Source organism: Drosophila montana, unplaced genomic scaffold (assembly GCF_035044405.1).
Source record: "Drosophila montana isolate Dmon_TW-CO22-7 unplaced genomic scaffold, ASM3504440v1 contig_3200_1, whole genome shotgun sequence".
NCBI lineage: Eukaryota > Metazoa > Arthropoda > Insecta > Diptera > Drosophilidae > Drosophila > Drosophila montana.
Window position 1 is genome coordinate 313,901 of NW_026998080.1, and position 19,195 is coordinate 333,095.

At 34.7% G+C, this 19,195-nt stretch overlaps 2 protein-coding genes across 2 annotated transcripts; both read right to left on the reverse strand.

The window, feature by feature from the left end:
• Nucleotides 1–208: 208 nt before the first annotated feature.
• gem (gemini) lies at nucleotides 209–15,793 on the reverse strand. Its single transcript, XM_064686749.1, has 13 exons — nucleotides 15,410–15,793; nucleotides 12,974–13,085; nucleotides 12,604–12,807; nucleotides 8,527–8,599; nucleotides 8,084–8,448; nucleotides 7,907–8,000; nucleotides 7,027–7,171; nucleotides 5,243–5,875; nucleotides 4,994–5,169; nucleotides 2,375–2,576; nucleotides 2,180–2,295; nucleotides 1,998–2,072; nucleotides 209–1,440 (listed from the first exon to the last, which is right to left on the reverse strand). The coding sequence occupies exons 1-13, from the start codon at nucleotides 15,791–15,793 to the stop codon at nucleotides 1,011–1,013; spliced, it is 3,009 nt and encodes a 1,002-aa protein (XP_064542819.1). The 3' UTR covers nucleotides 209–1,010.
• Nucleotides 15,794–15,848: 55 nt separating this feature from the next.
• LOC135431550 (uncharacterized) lies at nucleotides 15,849–19,179 on the reverse strand. The gene has a single exon (XM_064686757.1). It carries the CDS (start codon nucleotides 16,549–16,551, stop codon nucleotides 16,372–16,374), a length of 180 nt encoding a protein of 59 aa, XP_064542827.1. The 5' UTR covers nucleotides 16,552–19,179; the 3' UTR covers nucleotides 15,849–16,371.
• Nucleotides 19,180–19,195: the final 16 nt, after the last annotated feature.

Here is a 19,195-nt window from a genome sequence, read left to right on the forward strand (position 1 = left end):
TCACATGACCCAGAATAAAATTGCCAGATTTAGATGCCAAAGACACTTTACGACCTGTGTAAACCTCTCTTACACTGTCGGCTTTAGCAGGCTTTTAAATACATCATTCTGAAAGTTTTCACTTAATATTCTTAATTTCAAAACTAAACTTAAGATTACATTAGACCAATTGAATACACCCCGATAAATTATTAAGTTCTAAATCTCATTTTTTTGACAGTCCACTCTTGGATAACACTTTATTGCTTTTATCACATACAATTGGATAAGCTTTGTTAAAACAATAGATGTTGTTTGGTTGTTAGCTGAACTCTTTCATCCGACATTTGTTGTTCAATGTTCGATCTTGTGGTACTGTACTTTGTTGTAATTATCGTGTTGTAATATGTATGTGTGTGCTGCTAAATAATAAGTTTTTTTGTTGTGATTTTTGTGTTTTTTCTTCTACTTCATTTGCTGGCAACTGCTTCATATATATCTTTGCTATATTTATGTGGTATATAGTTTGTATATATATAAAATTGTTACATACGTAGGGGTAAAATAATAAAGCTTACAACATAAAACATGCAGCATAAGAAAATAAAAAATTAAAAAATAACAAAATCAAATACAAAATGCTTTGCAAATATAGAAATGTTTCGGATCAAGTAAAAAATTAAACAAAAAACAATTAAAACTCAAGACAAAACATAATTGAATGGAAATGGAACTCACAGAAATTCGAATATCTGCAGAACTTTAAGCATGGGACATAATGTTGGTAGGTGAATGTGGTTACTTGTTCAAAATTGCTGCGCGAAATCTCATACAAATTGAAACTTATATAGAAATAGAAATATATATAGGCATATGTGTGTGTTTGTGTTATATAACTCTAATACGCATGTGTTCCATTTGATATAGCTCGTTATAAATGCTAATAACTATACTTTTCTTTCATGGTTTAGCTTGGTGCAGGCAATAAACATTCGCATTTCTATAATTAACAAGTTTGGATTGACAATTATTCAATTATTATCCTGCTTATTGATCAATTTCATTATAACTTTGCCGCCCTGCACGTCCAGGGCATAGAGACTGCCGTCCTTGACCTCATTGTTGAGCACCTCATCGCTGACGCTGACATGTATGCCGGATGGACCCGATATATATACGCAACTCTTGTTCGCCTCGTTGAATATATTGGAGCCACTGCCCGAGTATTTTGAGTGCATGCCCCAATTGTTGTAGAGCGCTGCTGCAGCAGCCGCTGCGGCTGCCACACCGCTGCCATTCTCCAAGGCGCCAGCTTGGCCGCCCTTGGCCATGAACTCATAGAAACCGGGCAGCTTGTAGATCTTCTGCTGCAGCTCCTTGGCCGTGTTGCACAGTAAGTAGATGGCGTTGTAGCTGCAGCCATCCATGCTGGCATAGAGCGTCAGACGTGGCGCAATGGTCCTGTAAGAGATATTGGAAAAATTAGCAAATGTTTTTATTATTTAAATCAAAATGACAAGAGCTGAAAGTTTGATTTGTACGTTGGATTAATCTTGAAAGTAGATTGGAGCCAGGGGAAGGGGTTTAAGAAAGCTTTGAACTCATTTGAATTTACTATAGAACTATGAAGCTGTCAAACTACGATGTGCGGTTAATATTAATGAGCTTTACATACGCTAGAAGCACTTTATATTTAAATTATTATACTACTCTTAGAAGCGGGTCGAGCTTCCAGCTTTAAGCAATTCTGTATTTTAAATATTCACTTTAAAGTTTTAATGAGATTTAATTTTAATCTCATTCTATAAGTAGTTTTTGTAAGATCTTAGTTTAAACAAGCCATAAGTTCTAGAAAATTATAAATTAAATTAAATTGAATTACTTTGCGAAGAATTAAAGCTTTGCCAGAAAAGCTCTTTATAGAACACTACACAACACACTCACAAGATTAATCCAATGTTGCAAAATGTTTACAGCTAATATCATATGTATTTTTAAAATTTAAAAATCAAACTTACTTGGCGCGCAATATATTGAACATGCGTATGCCATCGGCAAGTCCACAGATTTGTATTAGATCTTCCTTGGACATGCTAAATATAGAAAGAGAAATCGTTGAAGAGTGAGGGAATAAGCTGACATCCACAAAATTATATGGATATAGAAAAAAGAAGCTCTCTAATGTGAGCGCTACGCTCACCGCATAATATCCGCGCCCGAGAAATGGGCAAATGTGGTGAGGTAGGCTGTCAGACGATGATTTGTCAGCCACTGTGTCACTTGTGCGGGCGTTGATTCTGGCATTATGTTCTGATTCTATGCAAGTAAAATGCAATAAAAAAAAGTAAAATTAGATTACACTAGTTGCGGAATAATGTGGGTGTATATGGCATACATAATCGTCAATATCGGCTGGCACATGCTGCGGCGATACCATATTTGTGGCGTCCATTAGTTTCAATGTTGGCGAATTGGTCGATGTCACTGAATTGATCGCAATGGGGCTGCTGCTGGCCGCCGGTGATGCGCTGCTGGCGAATGGCAGCATTCCATCATATTTTGGTATATGCACCGGCGAATTTGGCCACAATTTCATACTGTAATTAAACCATAATAAATAGATTAGTATTTGAATGAAAATAATATTAATTTGACAATACAAATGCGATGTTGATAATAGTTGTTGTGGCAACGACAGGCGTGATCCTTCAGATACAAGCGCATGTTCACGAATGAAACAAGCCAACAGATACACAGATTTTACAGATACAAAAATACATGTGTATCTAAATATATATACGCAGTCAGTTTTCTCTCCCTCCCTCTCTCTCTCTCTCTCTCTCTCTCTCTTACTCTCTGCCTCTCTTTAAGCACAGTTTATGCTTGCATGGACTTTTGGACTGGTTTTATCATGCATTTGCCATATGTCACATATTATCTACCTTGATATCCGATACGCTTTGCTGTGCTTGATTAAATTATACAAACATCTGCTCAGTCAGCTAACCATATATCATATTGCTTTCTGACCTTCAGCCTTTGGGCCAAGTTTTGCATATGCTAAAATTTTATGTTGGCAAAGTTCTTGCAGTTGTCCAAATAGATTTAAGGCCGAACCCAATGAGATAATCTACGTCAGATTGTTTTTCCTCTTCATGCTTTGGGCAACCCTTTTCTACCACGCCCATGTTGCTGCTCAAGTGGAGCGTAAGAGCTTATAACTTGTTGCAAAAAGAATTCTTAAGTAAAAATTAATAACACAACTCGAATGCATGACTAAGTTATACCCTGTTCTAATAAAAATAAAAAAACTTATCTTTTTTTATGCCTGAGATTTTTTAACAGATTTAACTTTAAGACCAAAATACAAAATTGTAATTTTAAATAATTTAAATTAAAATTTCCTACAATAATTGTTATTTAATTGTTAATAAATTCTTATTCCCAGTTGAGAATTCAATGATATTTTATAGTAATTATTTAAAATACCTACAGTATACCCCACCTCTTACCCTTACACAGGGTATTACAACCGGTTGAAAGCTATACATTTCTACACTATAAATAACTACAAGTGTTTGTTATTTTATTGATTTGTACGCATAACAAATCCGGTTCGTAAAACCTTACGAGAGATAAGCAATTACAGGGAATCGCAAACTCATAAAAAAAATATGCTCTTAAGACTTCTCTTCGTCTGCAAAGAGAAACATCCTGACGTAAATATGAGAAAAAGAGACAGCGAGAGTGAGAGAGAGAGAAATAAAGAGAGAGAGAAAAAACAAAGCCCAAACCCGTTTCCGATCTATAGGCTATATACATAGCCTATTCCCATTTCTCAATCAACAATAGATCTCGATATAATTTTTTGTAAAAAAGAAAACAAAAATTTTAAATAAAATAGCTAAGAAAAAATTCTATAAAAATAGTTGCGTGCTCATTGAACTACGTAAACAAATATTTGTATATAGAAATGAAGGCATTTAATACACACACACATACACACACACACACACACACACACACATGTTCATTGTGTTATGCAAACTTAAAAACTAGCTTATCGTGGTATCGTATAGCACTTGGTATTTATCTGTAAAACTGTCTTTCATAACTCAAAGCTCGCTGTAAGCCCCATATATAAATCAAAAGCTAAATTATCGTGGGCCGACGTTCACAGCCCCATAAATAAAAACCTTGTACTTCTAACGAAACAAAACGATATAACTATTTATATATTCATTTATCTATATACTATATAATAAGAAATGACAGAAATTTGCGCGAAATTATTGGAGGGAGAATAAACGCCAATTGATAGACCGTTCAAATTGACCCGAACTGGCAGAAAAACAACAAATTAATTGTATTTAAATAAACTAACCAAAAATGTCTAAAGAAGCAGATCTCTTTAAATGTTTCCCTTATAAAAATTGATCAATGAATGCTTGGATCCTCAGATCTTTCATTAATTGATGTTTATTATTTTAAGGAACAAATTAAAGTTTTTTGTGTTTTTAAACATTTGCAATATGCGATCAATTAATCGATCAGTTAATGCTTGGCATATTTATTAACAATTATTTTGTTGATCTTCATCTAGATCAGTATCAGAATCATATATATATATATATATATATATATATAAAGATATATATATACATAGATACAGCATACTATAACTAGTTTATAAATCAACAGATCCTAAAAAGATTTTGCAAAATTTTTGATACTAATACTGATTGCACAACTTTTAAGCAAATGAATCGCATATACTAAGTAAGCACTCCTCTTTAAAAAGCTGTAAAAATCTAAGAAAGCAGCTGGCTCTTAAATTGATTTGCGCTTTAATAAAGCGAAATTAAAATAAATGTAAAATCAACGCAAAAATATGCAATATAATTAATATATTAAATGTTAATCCTACGATACTTTGCATTTGCAAAATCTAAAAAAAAAACCGAAATATTGTAAAAATATAGGGAATATATGTTCGTAAGAACTTGCTACTTACTACTCGGGACTGTAGCAGCCAGTTGTGGTCGCTGGCGGTATCAGATCCAATGATATATCATTCATAATGGTGCACTCGTAGCTGGGCTGGAACTTTTCCTGCTCCGATTGCGGACGCTTTTGTATCTTTTCGCGATCCTGTTTGTGCTTGCGATCGGCGCCCTTTAGCTTGAAGACCTGCAGTTGAGTTGAGGGCAAGCGATTAATACTTTTGGCCAGGCACACTTGTTACCACAAATTGTGGCCTCACCTTAATCTGGCAGGCAGCTGCGTGCACCGCCTGTTTGCCATTGAGTGCGGCCAGGCCGGCAATCGAGCCGCTGCTCACATTCCGATTGTCCGTGGGGCAAGGCGAAGTGCCGGCAGATGGGTTGTTGTTGTTGTTGTTGCCGGTTATATTGCCAGTGTTGTTGTTATTATTGTTGTTGCTGCTGTTGTTGTTGTTGTTGTTGTTATTGCCCGCAGCACTGTTGCTGCTGCTGCTGCTGCTACTGTTGCTGCTGCTGCTCGAGCTGCTGTTGCCGCAATTTGTTGTTGTTGCTGCTGTTGTTGTTGTTGTTGTTGCTGTTGTATTTTCTATATAGGTTTCAATTTGTAGTCGAAACGGTACACCCTTTTCTCCACCGTGCTTCTTTGGTGTAAACTCGGTTGAAATGCAATTGACCTTGATGTAAACACCGACCTCCTTCAATGGATCCCAAAATATTTCCACCGTATTCAAGGCATTCGAGCTCAACGGCTGCGACACGTGGCACAGGCCATACGACAATGGTACGTCCACCTCAATAATGCGATCCCCAGGACGCGATGCCTGCCATTGCTGCATCTGTTCGCGTTCCATAAACTGCAGACGACGCTCGTGGAAACAGATTTTGATAACGCTCTGCAAAGGAAGTGCACAATTGTGCAAATACAAAATTCAATTTCAGCCAAATATTATGCAAACAAGCGTCTCTAGTCGGGAGTTTCCGACTAGCAAATACCCTGAGACAGGTCTCTAGCTGCCTTTACAAACATTCCAGCAGCGTCTATGCTTCTTCTTTTCTTATATCCATACTTTATGTGGAAAACACATCTTGACTAACTTGGTTGCTTATGGTCCAATCTTTATTCAATTTTCAATGCTTAAATATGGTAAACAAAACTGTTTAAATACCAAAGCTCTATCCAGGCTCTATCGTTTCAAATGAGCTTTCTCTCATTTTGATGAGATTGGGGAGGAGGTATCCATAAAGTGAAATATTCCTTATCTTTGTGTACTATACGAGAGTCTACATACCTAGTTTGGTGTATTTAGCTCTTATAGTTCTTGAGTTATGCTTAAAAAGCCAAGTATCAAAATCGATAATTGTCTATATTACAATCGTATAAGCTCATTTTATGTATGAATATGTATTTCGAAGTCTCGGGCTTTTGTAGTCTGAGAGATCGTTGCTTTTATACAAAAGGAGTTGAGTTAAGGATTGAGGAACGACTCCGCTCGTCGTTCTGATCAGGTTTAGGTGCTTCCTTGTGCCTGCCACAAAGTCCTAATACCCCTTCTACCCATTTTCAAAAGAAGGGGTATTAAAAGATGAGCGAAATGAAAGATTTTAAGATGTACAAGTTTGTCTGATTGCCACATGAGACATTGCGCCTGCGCATGCCTCAAGTTGTTTTGCGTACAAATTAAGTTTAATTGGGGCATATTAAAATCAATTAACATGCAAACACACGCACACACACACATACTCACAACATATATTTCAATACAAGCCGAGGCACATCTGGAGCTGCCCTCAGACTCGACCGTGCTGCCCGAACAACAATCATTCACGTATAGCAACAAGCTCAGTTTCTATATAGTCTTAATAGAAACAACCATAACAATAACTCAGTCAATTTAAAGTAAATTTGTTCCTTTTTTTTGCAAATTAGTTTGAACTCAACGTGTGAGTGAGAACAAGAGAGAGAGAGGGAGAGAGAGAGAGCAGATAGTTCTGGATTTATCTGAAATACTTCTATAAGGATTTTCGATCATGCCTTTTCACTCACCTTCAAAATCTTATCCCTATAGAAAGATAGGTCACCAATTTTCTTCAATTTGATCTCATAGCTTTGACCCTGATTCAGATAAGTCAAAGTCTCCTCATTGTTCTTCGTCGCAATGGAGGTGGCCGCTGCCAAAATGTACTGAAATCTGCAAATAGATATCAAAAGAAAGTTTCCCGAGTGTTAAAGCTAAATGTATTGAATGCATCCTGGAACTTAGATTACAAATATTTGCAACTGAGTTATTTGATTTAACATAAAAAGCTGTTAAAATCTCAACTGGTGAAAAAAATTTAAAATAAATTAAAATTAATTCATCGTATTGAAGCTGGATCAAATTTTACATTACATCCTTTTTTTATATCTAAAATATTGTATTTATTTGATGCTAGATTCAACACTACTTTAATCTAGGCTTAATATAGCAGTATGTTTCTTGGAGCTAAATATAACAATAATATAATAATAAGTGAATAAAGTGTAAAAGTATTATAAAGTGAAATATATTTTGATTTATAATTGGAAAATTATTCTATTATAGGAAAATCTTAAAATGTAAGATAATTTATAATAATTCAAATAATATTGAACATATGACATAAAAATAACGTATTAATATAATAAATTAAAATATAACATAATAAAAAATATTAAAATGGAACCTAGTAAAATACACAAATTTGTTTCAGTTGTTAAGTTAACTTACACGAATTTATATAAGTATGTAAATAAATGGGAAACAAAAAAAAACAGTAGATTATATACAAGATGATATCTAAGATAAGAAATGTTTTCCGCTCAGAGTTAAAATTAGATATATGGGTGTAAACTAAATACACATGCTTAAAACTTACTTTAAAAAATATTATATTACTGCACTTACTTATGATCCTCTCCATGGGATGCACCACCGGATGAGCTGGGCTCAATTTTGGCTGCCTCGACAACGCTCAGCTGCTGCTGCAGTCCAGAGCGCGCTGCAATTTATCAATTGATGCCATTATATAGACATATGTATATATGTATATATTTATTCACTAGGGTTTGGGCTTCTACTTACGCGCCTGTGTATAGGCCTCATTGCCCGATGCGGCTCGGCCTTTCTCAGCTGTTGCTTCATTCACATTGGCATTGCCATTCAATTCAAAATCCGTTGCGGCGGGCGAGCCTTGCGGCGTGCCACAGCCGCAAATGATGCCGGCGTTCAACTCATGCTTGCCACTGCCACCAGCTGCGCCAACTCCTGACTCTGGTGAATGATTGGCCTCGCCCAATGGAGATTTATCGCTCTTGCCAATGCCGGAGCTGCTGTTGTTGTTGCTGCTGCCGCTGTCCAAGGATATCTTTGTATTCGGTTTGAGCTGCTCCGTTTGCGGCTCTTGCTTGAGCGCCGTCAGGCTCGGGGAGAACGATAAAAAGTTTTCACTGCAAATACATTTAGTTGACCAATTGGCATTCGCAATCACAGCAACTGCCGGCTGCTGACTATATCTATCGACTCACTTGTTCAAATATGAGTTGCTATTGAACTCGGCGTTCAGATCAAAACCTATATCGTCGCTCCAGCTGTTGCGACCTGTAAAGATCATGTAATAAAAGAGAGACAGAGAGAGAGAGAATGAAAACAGGTTTGTTTATCTAAGTTTTACATATGCATATTTAAGTTTTACTGTAGATAATTAGAGAAATAGCTTTTGAATGTATTTTAAAAAGTTTCGTCATCAATAGGGGCTTAGTTTTCGCATGATATGAATTAAAGCAAAATGTTCCTCAAGCGTCTAGAACTTAAGCTATGCTCTGATATCATCAAAATGATATCGCATCAAATTTAGATATACCCTTTAAAATTTTTTTTTGTACATAACTAATTTTGTATATGATAATTTAATTGAAGCCAAGATAATATCTTTTATATTAAATTTAATATTTAAAAATATATTATTACTGAGAAAATAATTTAACTAGCTATAAATATTTTTTAAGCTAAAATATTTGTTATATCAGAATTTTAATAATTATACACATAAAAAATATTTGTTTATTAAAAAAATTTCTATATACTAATTTTAATAATTATGAATCTTTTTTAAAATATAAATTTTTAAATATTTTTATACTACAATACATTTTTATTTAATAATCTTAATAACTAAAAATAATGCTATTTTTTACTGAAAAAATAATAAATAATAATTATTAGCCTTTTGTTTTTTTAAATAATGCTGTAATAATATTCTTTATAATCATTTTTAAAGTTATTAATATTCTGATACTAAAATATTTTTAAAATTTTTATAAATATTATTTTTCTACGAAAACCTCCAAATATTTTTTTCAGTTTCTTACACAATTACGAGAAAATATCATTGTGAATTTTTTATATCAAATTCATTGTGAGCTGTTAAACTTGTGCATGAAAATAATTTGTAATATTTCTAAATTTTTAATTGTACTTTTAATAGTTTAAGTTCTGCTATTACTAATGCGTTTTGACCTTTTCGTATTTCCTTGCTCTATCTATATCTATACATCTATCTAGCTATCTCTCGAATGGCATATTCCATCATCTATAGAATAGAGCTAATTAAAACAATTGAGCAAAATATGCAATGAGTAACGATCTTCGCTTCCCTCAACACATACTCATATCTACATTAAAGAAATTAACAATTATAAACATCTAGTATACACAGTCAAATACACATTTAACTGCTCAAGCTTATCATATATATTTAAGATTATTTTGAATGAAAACTGGAAGCATAAAATTAAATTGTGCCAGTTAATTCAGAACCTAGTGACGCACATAATGTTTAATTATTTGTTGTAGTTACGAGTATTTCGATTGAAACACGTTGCGTTCAGATACTGTCTATCAGATATGATTACTGTTGAAATACCCCTTAGCCCAGCTAAGTGGGCATGTTGTGCTTAGACTAAGCATGTGACTTTTCTGAGCGCACTTTAAAGGCCCAAACATCATAGGAAAACTATAAAGTTTTACGTACCTTGGTACAGGGTATATTGATGGTATCGATTTTGTATTTATTTAAGCATTTAAGTTTGTTAATTTGTCAACAATAAAAGAGGAAATTGTTTTACTGTAATTGCCACAATAACAATCCAATAAAAATTCAAGAGCTAAGCCCGCAACACCAAATAATGGAACTTAAGGTTAGGCTAGATCGAAATGGGACTGAAAAATAATTGAAAAATCATTAAGCAACTGGCGTTATATAAACTTAATGCGAATACTATATAGCTATTAGAGACTTTATTATTATTTGCTGTTAATTAAATATGTCTGTTCCCTCGGCTAATTGCTGAAAACTTTTTCCGAAAAACTAATGAGACAAGTGAAAATTTTATGAAAAATGATTTTCTGTTGTTTTAACGAAAATGAAAATGAAAATTGCTTTAATTGCACGTTCGACAAAACGTCGACAATTTTGCGGCCCTTATCTGCCGGCAATTGTTCTGTTGATTTCACATTTCTTGATAAGCCATCACGAGCACCGCGATAGGCACATGTCTAGCTTGGTTTAATTCACAAAAAAAAAAGAGTTAAAATTATATGGCCGTGTCTCTCTCTCTCAATACCAGCATTGTTTTAGTTGTTGTAGCTGACGCTGTAATTAGGCCAATGGCAATTGTTGCCGGGCTTTGCGTGATTTTGGCAAATTGTAATCTCTCCAACTGAATTCTAGAAATACGTATTGTGCACGGTTTGTATGCCCCATCGTGATTTATATTTTAGCTTTTAGTTAGTTTAATATATTTTTTAGCTTTGTGGGCGTGTTTGGAAATTTTCCACAGATTTTTTAAATATAAGTTCTTTAAAGCTATAAAATTATAGACTTAATTATTGAGCAGCAGCTTGTTCTATTCTTACAGCTTTAAGGCATTTAACGCCATGTCTTGCACATATGTGTTAAGTTAATTACAGTTTTTATTTCACATTATAAAAAAGAATATTTCCAGAGATCTTTAATCTATACTTAAAAGTTGCGAAGGAATTTTTGGAATTTGAAAGTATTAAGAAAGTATTTTCCATCTCTAAGCTTGCAATATAATTATCTTTCTCAGCTTCCAACGATTATAATTATTATTATTTATATTATTATTATTATTATTATTATTGTCATTTTATTGTATTATTATATTATATTATTATATTATTTACATGACTAAATACTAAATTATAATAACTAGTATAAATATAAAAATATCTTAGTATATGTATATCAGATTTAATTTTACCATGCTATAGTTTTTATACCCTTGCAGAGGATATTAAAATGATATCATGAAATGTGTAACGCATAGAACGAGACATCTCTGGCCTCATAAAGTATATATATATATTCTAAATTAGCATGAACAGCCGAATTGATAAAGCCATGTCTGTCTGTCCGTCTGTCTGCTTAAATGCGAATTAGTTTCTTAGTCTTATATCTCAAAAGGCGCCATCGAACGCCATCTCCGCCTAACAAAGGTCAGAGATCAGATCAACTTTTCCAGCATCACAGAGAGGCGCCTCCAAAGGTTACACTCCTGCTACTTACCTCATCTAAGCACCCTACAGTATGTCCTCATTGTAAATAACTCTCAATGTAAATAGCTTATAAGCTACAAAACGTTGTAACTACAGATCAGAGGTTACTGATCGATTCCAGAGCACAATAAAACAAACTGAATCTTTAAGCTAGTCTGCTTCTATATAAGACAAATCTTATCAAGATCGCATATCTGCAAAGGCGTAAGTCAACTTTATACAAGGGTATTAAATCTTCGGCATGCGGAAGAACGGAAGAACTTCGTACTTTATCGTTTCTATCAACTTTAATTTATGAGCTCTAGAATACAAATGCAAATTTTTGTTTGGTATTTCTAAGCCTCCATAAATTGAATATTACACTACCAACTTTTTTTTGTTTTTTCCGAACTTTTAAATAAGTTTCTCATACATTTTTTGACTTTATGGGTACGCTACACAACAAACTAAATTAAATTTTAAATGTTAGCTCACGATATGGGCAATAAAAATCAATTTTATGACGTTCACAGACACAGACAGACAGCCAAGTGAGAACTCGTATATTTCATATAGATATCGATTAATTAGCAAATATCATATTCTGTTTGTTAAACAATTAGCACATTCGCCTTGGCTATAAGTGCATGACACATTAAAAGATGGTCAAGATTTGAGAGGCCCGTAGCAATAGGCTCTACATAGATGGCCGAGATCGAGAGAACTTCATTCTTATTGATATCCATGAGTATAAACGCCCGCTAATTAAGATCGCCGCCAGATCGCAGTACCGGAAACTGGTTTTCAATTGTTGTTAATTTTCTCTTTTTTTAGATAATGCCATAGGCCAAAGAATTTGAACAGAAACTACGGAAACTACTACGGAAGGGCTGATAGTTTGCCCATAACTATTGCCAAGAACAAAGAGCTAAGCGAAATACGGTCTTAACTCATGACTTCCAAGCTTTAAACAAATTATATTTATTTAAATTTTGCTTGTAGCTTTAACTTTTAAGAACTGAAATAGTTGATCTCGTGCTTCTCACCTGAATGCTTTTCGCGTTTGTGCTTATCCTTCTCCTGATGTGCCACCTTATTGGGTATGTCGCCGGATTGTGTTGTCGGTGAATTTTCACTTTGACCGATGTCCAATGAGTACCAATCCATTCGTCTTTTGCGCGAGCCGCTGTCTGAGTAAATTGTCCTCACGTCGATAATTTGGGGTCCTGGTGAATCCTTGGACTGTGCGTCTGCAGTAATACGAACCGAAATCGAATCGAAACGTATCGATTAGCCAATTAACGAATGCGATTGCGAATGCGATTGCGATTGTGTTGCTTTTGATGGATGCGATGAGTCTCACGTTGAGTTTGAATATATATCGACGCTATCTGTCTATACAAAATTCTCTCTTACCTGTCCAAGACTCCTCAGAATTCGGCGGTGAATCAACAAAGTTAATCACTGGCTCATAATCCGATCCAATGTGCTGATGATGATAGCCGCTAATAAAATGACTATTTTGGATCTATAAGAAAATTTCAAGAGAATAAACATTTGGGATTAGGAAAGATTTCAATTTCGCATAATTTAACTATCAGCTCGCAGTCGCTGGGCAACTTTTCAAGTACTCGGCCTACGATTAACTTTTCGAAAACTGAACGTGTTTCTTTTTTTTCGAAATCGTCTAGCATTTTGTTCAATCAGAGAGTCGAGGCATTGCCAGCCGAGGCAGCCAGGCGCATTATCGCTCAGGTCCTAAACCTTGCTGATAATAAATGTTCTACTAAAGTGGACTTGAGCGTTTTGTTGTGCCTAACAAATGCTCAATTGTTGCAGCTGTGTGTGTGTGCGTGTGTACACTGTACATATGCTTATTTTTTTCATCTTTTTTAAGTGAGAGTTAAGAAAATCGGAAAGTCACACTTTTCTAGAATCGATTGATTGCAAATCGCTCTATATATACATACATATATATTTACGGATTGAGTGCTTGAGATTTCATTTGTTTACGCCGCCGCGTTTTGTATCTGTGTTGTTTGTGTCTCTGTGTGTGTGTGTGTGTGTGTGTGTGTGAGTTTCAGTTCGTTTTATTGCGTTCTCAAAAGATAAGCGTACAGTGTAAATAATAGCCACAAGAGGCGACCTGTCGAATGTGTTTCGTAAATGGAAGATTCGATAAGCGGCGAATAAGAAAGTCGTCAGCTTGTAGATATTTTTTACTTCCTCTTTATCTATGCATATAAAAACTGTTTGTGCCGACTGATTGACTGATTGATTGTATGACCGACTGACTGAATGCTTGCTATACCAACGCGCAGCTTAACCTGTTAAAGCTAAGTATTATTTTATGTGCTCATTTTAAAGCTCGGTTGAAGAAATCTTATTTAAAGTTAATTGAAGAAGTGCCTTATATTTTTGGAGATAGTCTAAGCTTCAGGGGGAAACGAGAGTCGAGCGTTAGATTTCAAACTTATAAATATATAATGGTTCAAAGAATATGACGGCAAATGATTGAATAACTGTAGATTTTAACCAAGATATTCACTTTAAATTCATCATCATTCATAAAATGTATTTCACTTTAGGATTAATATATTGATAGTGAAACATTCACGGAAAGAAGACAGCACGTGCGGAATATGGGTGGAAGAGTATGGCAATTTATTTATTATTATTTGTTAATACATAAATAAATAAAATAAAAATGTTCTATCCGATTGACTTTAAACTGATTTTCTGATATCTTCGTTCCTTCAGGATTATTATAGTTAGAGCGTATATTTACGAAAGGAAATGGAAGCACGTGTGGAATATGCGTGAAAGCGCATGGCACGTGTTAGCCCGTGTACTAACCGCTAGTTAGAGGCTATCCAAAGTCTGACAAGTTAACTAAGTTACGTAACATTCGCATTCAATGTTGCTGTATGCATTTGTTTGTCTATTTACCTGTCTGTGCCAGTCAATTTGTTATTTGATACCAATTCTATTCTAATTTGATGTATTTACACACAGACACACGCACACACACAGCGCACACACATACACCGTTTGTATATACATAAGTTCCAATTAAGGGTGGCACAACAAAGACATAATGAAATATGTAATCAAATAAATAGAGAACTCATGCAAATTTGATGAAGTGACACTTCTAGGACCTTGAATTTTATGCCGAATTTTGTATACATTTGTATATAGTTTTTTTTTTAGCACCAAGAAGCAGGCAAAATCTTTTAGATATATAATTTTTTTAGGGATACTCCCAATATTTGAACAAACTTTATGTTTTATGGTTTGAATAAATAAATCATTTATTTGTGCCTATATTTTCGGTATATATTCGATAGTTTTGGAAAATAATAGGAATAAAATCCTTTATTTGTACCTAATACTTTTGATTGAAGGCATATGAAACTTAGATGTGAGAAGTTCACTATGATTTTCTTTTTTAATTTAAAGCCCAAAGAAATTCCTCTTAGTTTATAAAGTTAAGCACAATTAGAAGAAGATTGGAACCTTCTAAAAATTACAAAAGGAATTGTTAAAGAACTTACTCTTGTTAACATAAAAATCAAATTTCTGGTGAATCCATTTTTCCTTACAACAAATGAAACGCGAATGAATATGTGTATCAATAGTATAGAATATATATGAATTTATATACTATGATTAAATTTGATGAGTTCTTAAGGCCAATTTCATTAGGTTCTAATCTAATGCACAATGAATTTCAAGTCTAATAAAGAATTTTATAATCATATCAAATGCCTCAACTTTCTGAGCCTTTTTATCAACCACAGCCGTCTTATACATATAAGTATTACGAGTTCTCAAAGTTTTATAACTTACCTGGTTAAGATTTTCACCGTTAGTCTGATGCGTATTAACGTTGTTGTTGTTGTTGGTATTGTGGTTGTTGTTATTGTTATTGATGCTACAATTATTACTGTTATTATTATTATTATTATTCGGATACTGATTATGGTTTCGATTCAAATTGTTGTTATTGAATTCCATTTGGTCGAAATCGTTGAAAATGTTCAGATCAAATTTCGTTGATGTGCGTGAAGTTTGTTGCTCTTGTTGTTGTTGTTGTTGTTGCTCTTGTGTTGGTAAATGAAGTTGCAATTGTTGCTGCTGCTGCTGTTGTTGTTGTTGTTGTAAATATTGTGGATCAAATATGCTTTGTATATCCAAGAGGCCGGAATTTACAGATAGAAACGAAAGCGCCATCCGGTTTAAAAATAAATTACCTTTTCAATTCTTTTCGATACCCTTCACAATGCTCACGAAAGGTTGTTTTTATTAATTTCTATTATTGTTGTTTTTTTATTATTGTTTTTTTGCTGGTTATGTCCACAAATACCGTTAGTACGCACGTCTATTTCTTAAGAAACACGGTGTTTTCTAGGGTGTAGCCCTCGAGCTTTCGCGTGCAATTTTGTCAAGTCCTTATGAATTATATTTTGTATATTTTCGGGTGTGTTTTTGTTGTAAGCAACAAACAATAATTATTCGAAGTAGAAGGGAATTGTTGTGGGTTTTGAAAATGTTTTTTATTGTATTTTATTTAGGTCAACATTTTGTTTTAAATGTTTATGACAACAAAGAAGAAAAAAAATGACACTAGTTTTTTTTTTTTGTTTTCTCTTAGCACAGCACTTGGATTTTGTATACAACTAACAACCAAATAATATCTATAGTTTTGTTTTTTTGTTTGTTTTAAACAATTTGTTTTGTAACTATTTATGCTTTGAATTGATCAAAAATTCGTTGTGCGTTCTTCGGGCGTTAAGAACTTGCTGATGCAATTAGAAGAGCACAAAAAACGAATTATACAGTTTCTTGATCCCGGTTGTTTCACGCTGACGATGGCTACGTAGTAGGGTGTTTTCAATTTTTAACAGCATTTTGTTACGCAAATACATATAGCTCGATTGCGATTGATATACATTTGACATGCGTTGCAGTCGTATTTCAGATTTCTCCATTTATCGTTAAGTTTCTGTACGTTGGGGGGGCGGGAGCAATGCAGCACAACAGTTCACAGTTGATAGTCGCTGTGGTCTTCTTCTTCTTCTTCTCTACAACTTTCCTCCTTTTTCAGATTTCGAAACGCGTACGTTTCTCCTCAAATTCGCCTTTTGTGTTGATTTTGTGTTTTGTCCTTTTGGTTTGTTAAACCGCTGTCAGATTTCTGCTGACATTCTAGCGAGCTTATGTGTTGAATGCTTTGCGTGAATTAACTGTTATTAAAGCTTTTGCTGCTTGTCTATTTGTTTAAAGTGAGCTTTAATTATTGTGTGGCACTCTGTCAGATATTTGACATTCTAATTATGCGGCAAAGCAAATGTTTTTGGCACTTGTATGACTTCACTTATATATTTTGATTTTTTTACTTGACCAAACGATTCTTGGCGCTTATGTAAGGTTTTTGTATTATTTTTGTTTTTAGTTAGTTTGACACTGTCAGAAGGCGCACATTATAACAGTTAGTTTGACAATGAGACAGAGTTTTTGATAAATTTAGCAATAAACAGTTGCATTCGATTTGTGGCTTTACGCACAACGTTTAACAACACTATTTCACACTTTTAGAAAACACTATTAGCTCAGATACTTTTTATAAATTTTATATATATATAAAGTATATATATTCAATATTTTTTTAGCTTTTGCTGAGACACCGTGAGACACAACTATTCCAGACGCGTTACAGATTTACTCTGTTTAGCTGCTGAGTGTAAAAATCGCTGCAAAGCTTTGCTAATATTTCTTTTTTGATTTTTTGTTTTTTTCTGCTGCCGCTGCTTCAAGTTTAATCGCTGCTCACATAGACGAGAGAGTAACAGCTACTGTCGTTGTATGCGTGTTATTTATAAAAGTCTTTCTCTGTGTGTGTTGGAAACTGCTTGCTGGTATTGGTGCTCGAACTGATAAAGTTTTTGAAAGCCTTATTCAGGTTTGCATGTGTTTCGTATATTAGTTTATGTTGGTATGCGTAAACTGTTATATATTATTTGCTTGTATTAGGTATTTAATTAGAGCCTTTTTTTTAGGTTTTACACACGCTTTTTTTTTCTTTTCGTATTTCGAAACGGGTTTTCGAACTGCAGCGCTAATTATTCAAATTTGCATAATATATTTGTTTAATCGAAAATTTTATGTTTGCATCGAGCGGTTTTTGTTTGCGCGCGATTTTCAAATATCTGCGATTTATATTTTGAGGTTCATTAACTGTTACATATACGTATTTTGCTTGCTGCCAATTTAAATACTTTTTTTTTTTTTAAATATATTTATTTGCCGGTTTATTTTTTTGATTTTCGCGCTATAGGAGCACTTTTAATCCGACGAAGCGAGGCTTCGAAAAGCCCAAAGAGACGAGCATTTTGTGTGGCCAGAACCTTGGTCGAGCGGCAACCAACACGGACACGAGGTTAAAATATCAATGAGTTGTGAGAATATTCGCCGTTAGCGGGAAACTACAGATACAGTTTCAGTTTCAGTTCCCGAATTCAACACAAGCCTCAACGCAAAACCGAGCGCGAGCCGACGACGACGACGACAATGATGATCAGCAGAGAAAAAAAAAGAAGAAGGAAAAAAAAACCCAACTTGTGATTACGACGGACACGGGACGATGAGAGATTGCGACTGCGACTGCGGCGACGGCTGCTGCTGCTTCTGCCGCTTTGGCTGATTGTTGATCAAATTGATTGTCGCTTATTGTGTGTGGGGATGCTGCTGCGACTGCGCTGCCGACGCTGACGTTTGGTTTACTACTTTACCAATTGAACACAAAGTGCGCGCGCTGCGTTTGATTTCTATCGTTGTTGTTGTTGCTGCTGCTGCTGCACTGCTCAGCTGTTTTGCACGTTTTCTTATCTGCTCTTATTTTGGTTTACAGCCGTACTCTTTTTTTTTTATTTCTTTGTGCTTTGGTTTTTTTTTATCAAACGCCTTATTTCACTTGCACCCGCTACTACGCTCACAATACGGAAACAGTGCAGTTATCTCGCTCGCACACACGTGTTGCGCGTTTGACTCTGGCCAACTGGACGGCGGCTGTTGCTTTTCACTGTGAATGCCGTTGCTCGCGACACAATAACAAATTAATTATTTCAAACAGAGCGAAATTTTCCTCGATTTATGTTGATTGCGCGCGTTGTACTTGCAATTGAATTCAATTCAATAGGCTTTTATGTATATGCTTGTATGTTCGCACTGTTGTATCGATGTGTGTTTGTGAACTGCCCACTCAGAAGCTTTCAATGGCTGCCGTTCGTTCCTGTTGTTGTTGTTTTTGTTGCTGTTCGCACTTTTGCTGCGCGCGTCGATGACGTATTTCGGCACGCACACGTAATAAAATTGGCAAAGGAAAATTGGGAGAGCCTTCGAAAAAGCGCAAACACTGTGTTTTGGGCTGCGGCGGCGTCGTCGCTACGCGCGCTAATTAAACTTTTTCTTTTTGATAAACAAAAAGCGCCGACGTGTTATTGCTGCTGTTGTTGATTGTTGTTGTTATTATCGATGTTGTTATAGCTTGACCGCTTATTAAGCTCGTTGTTGCTGTTGTTGTTTTGATTACTTAGACTCGCACAAAACTTGTGTTTTAGCCGATGGAAGCAAACG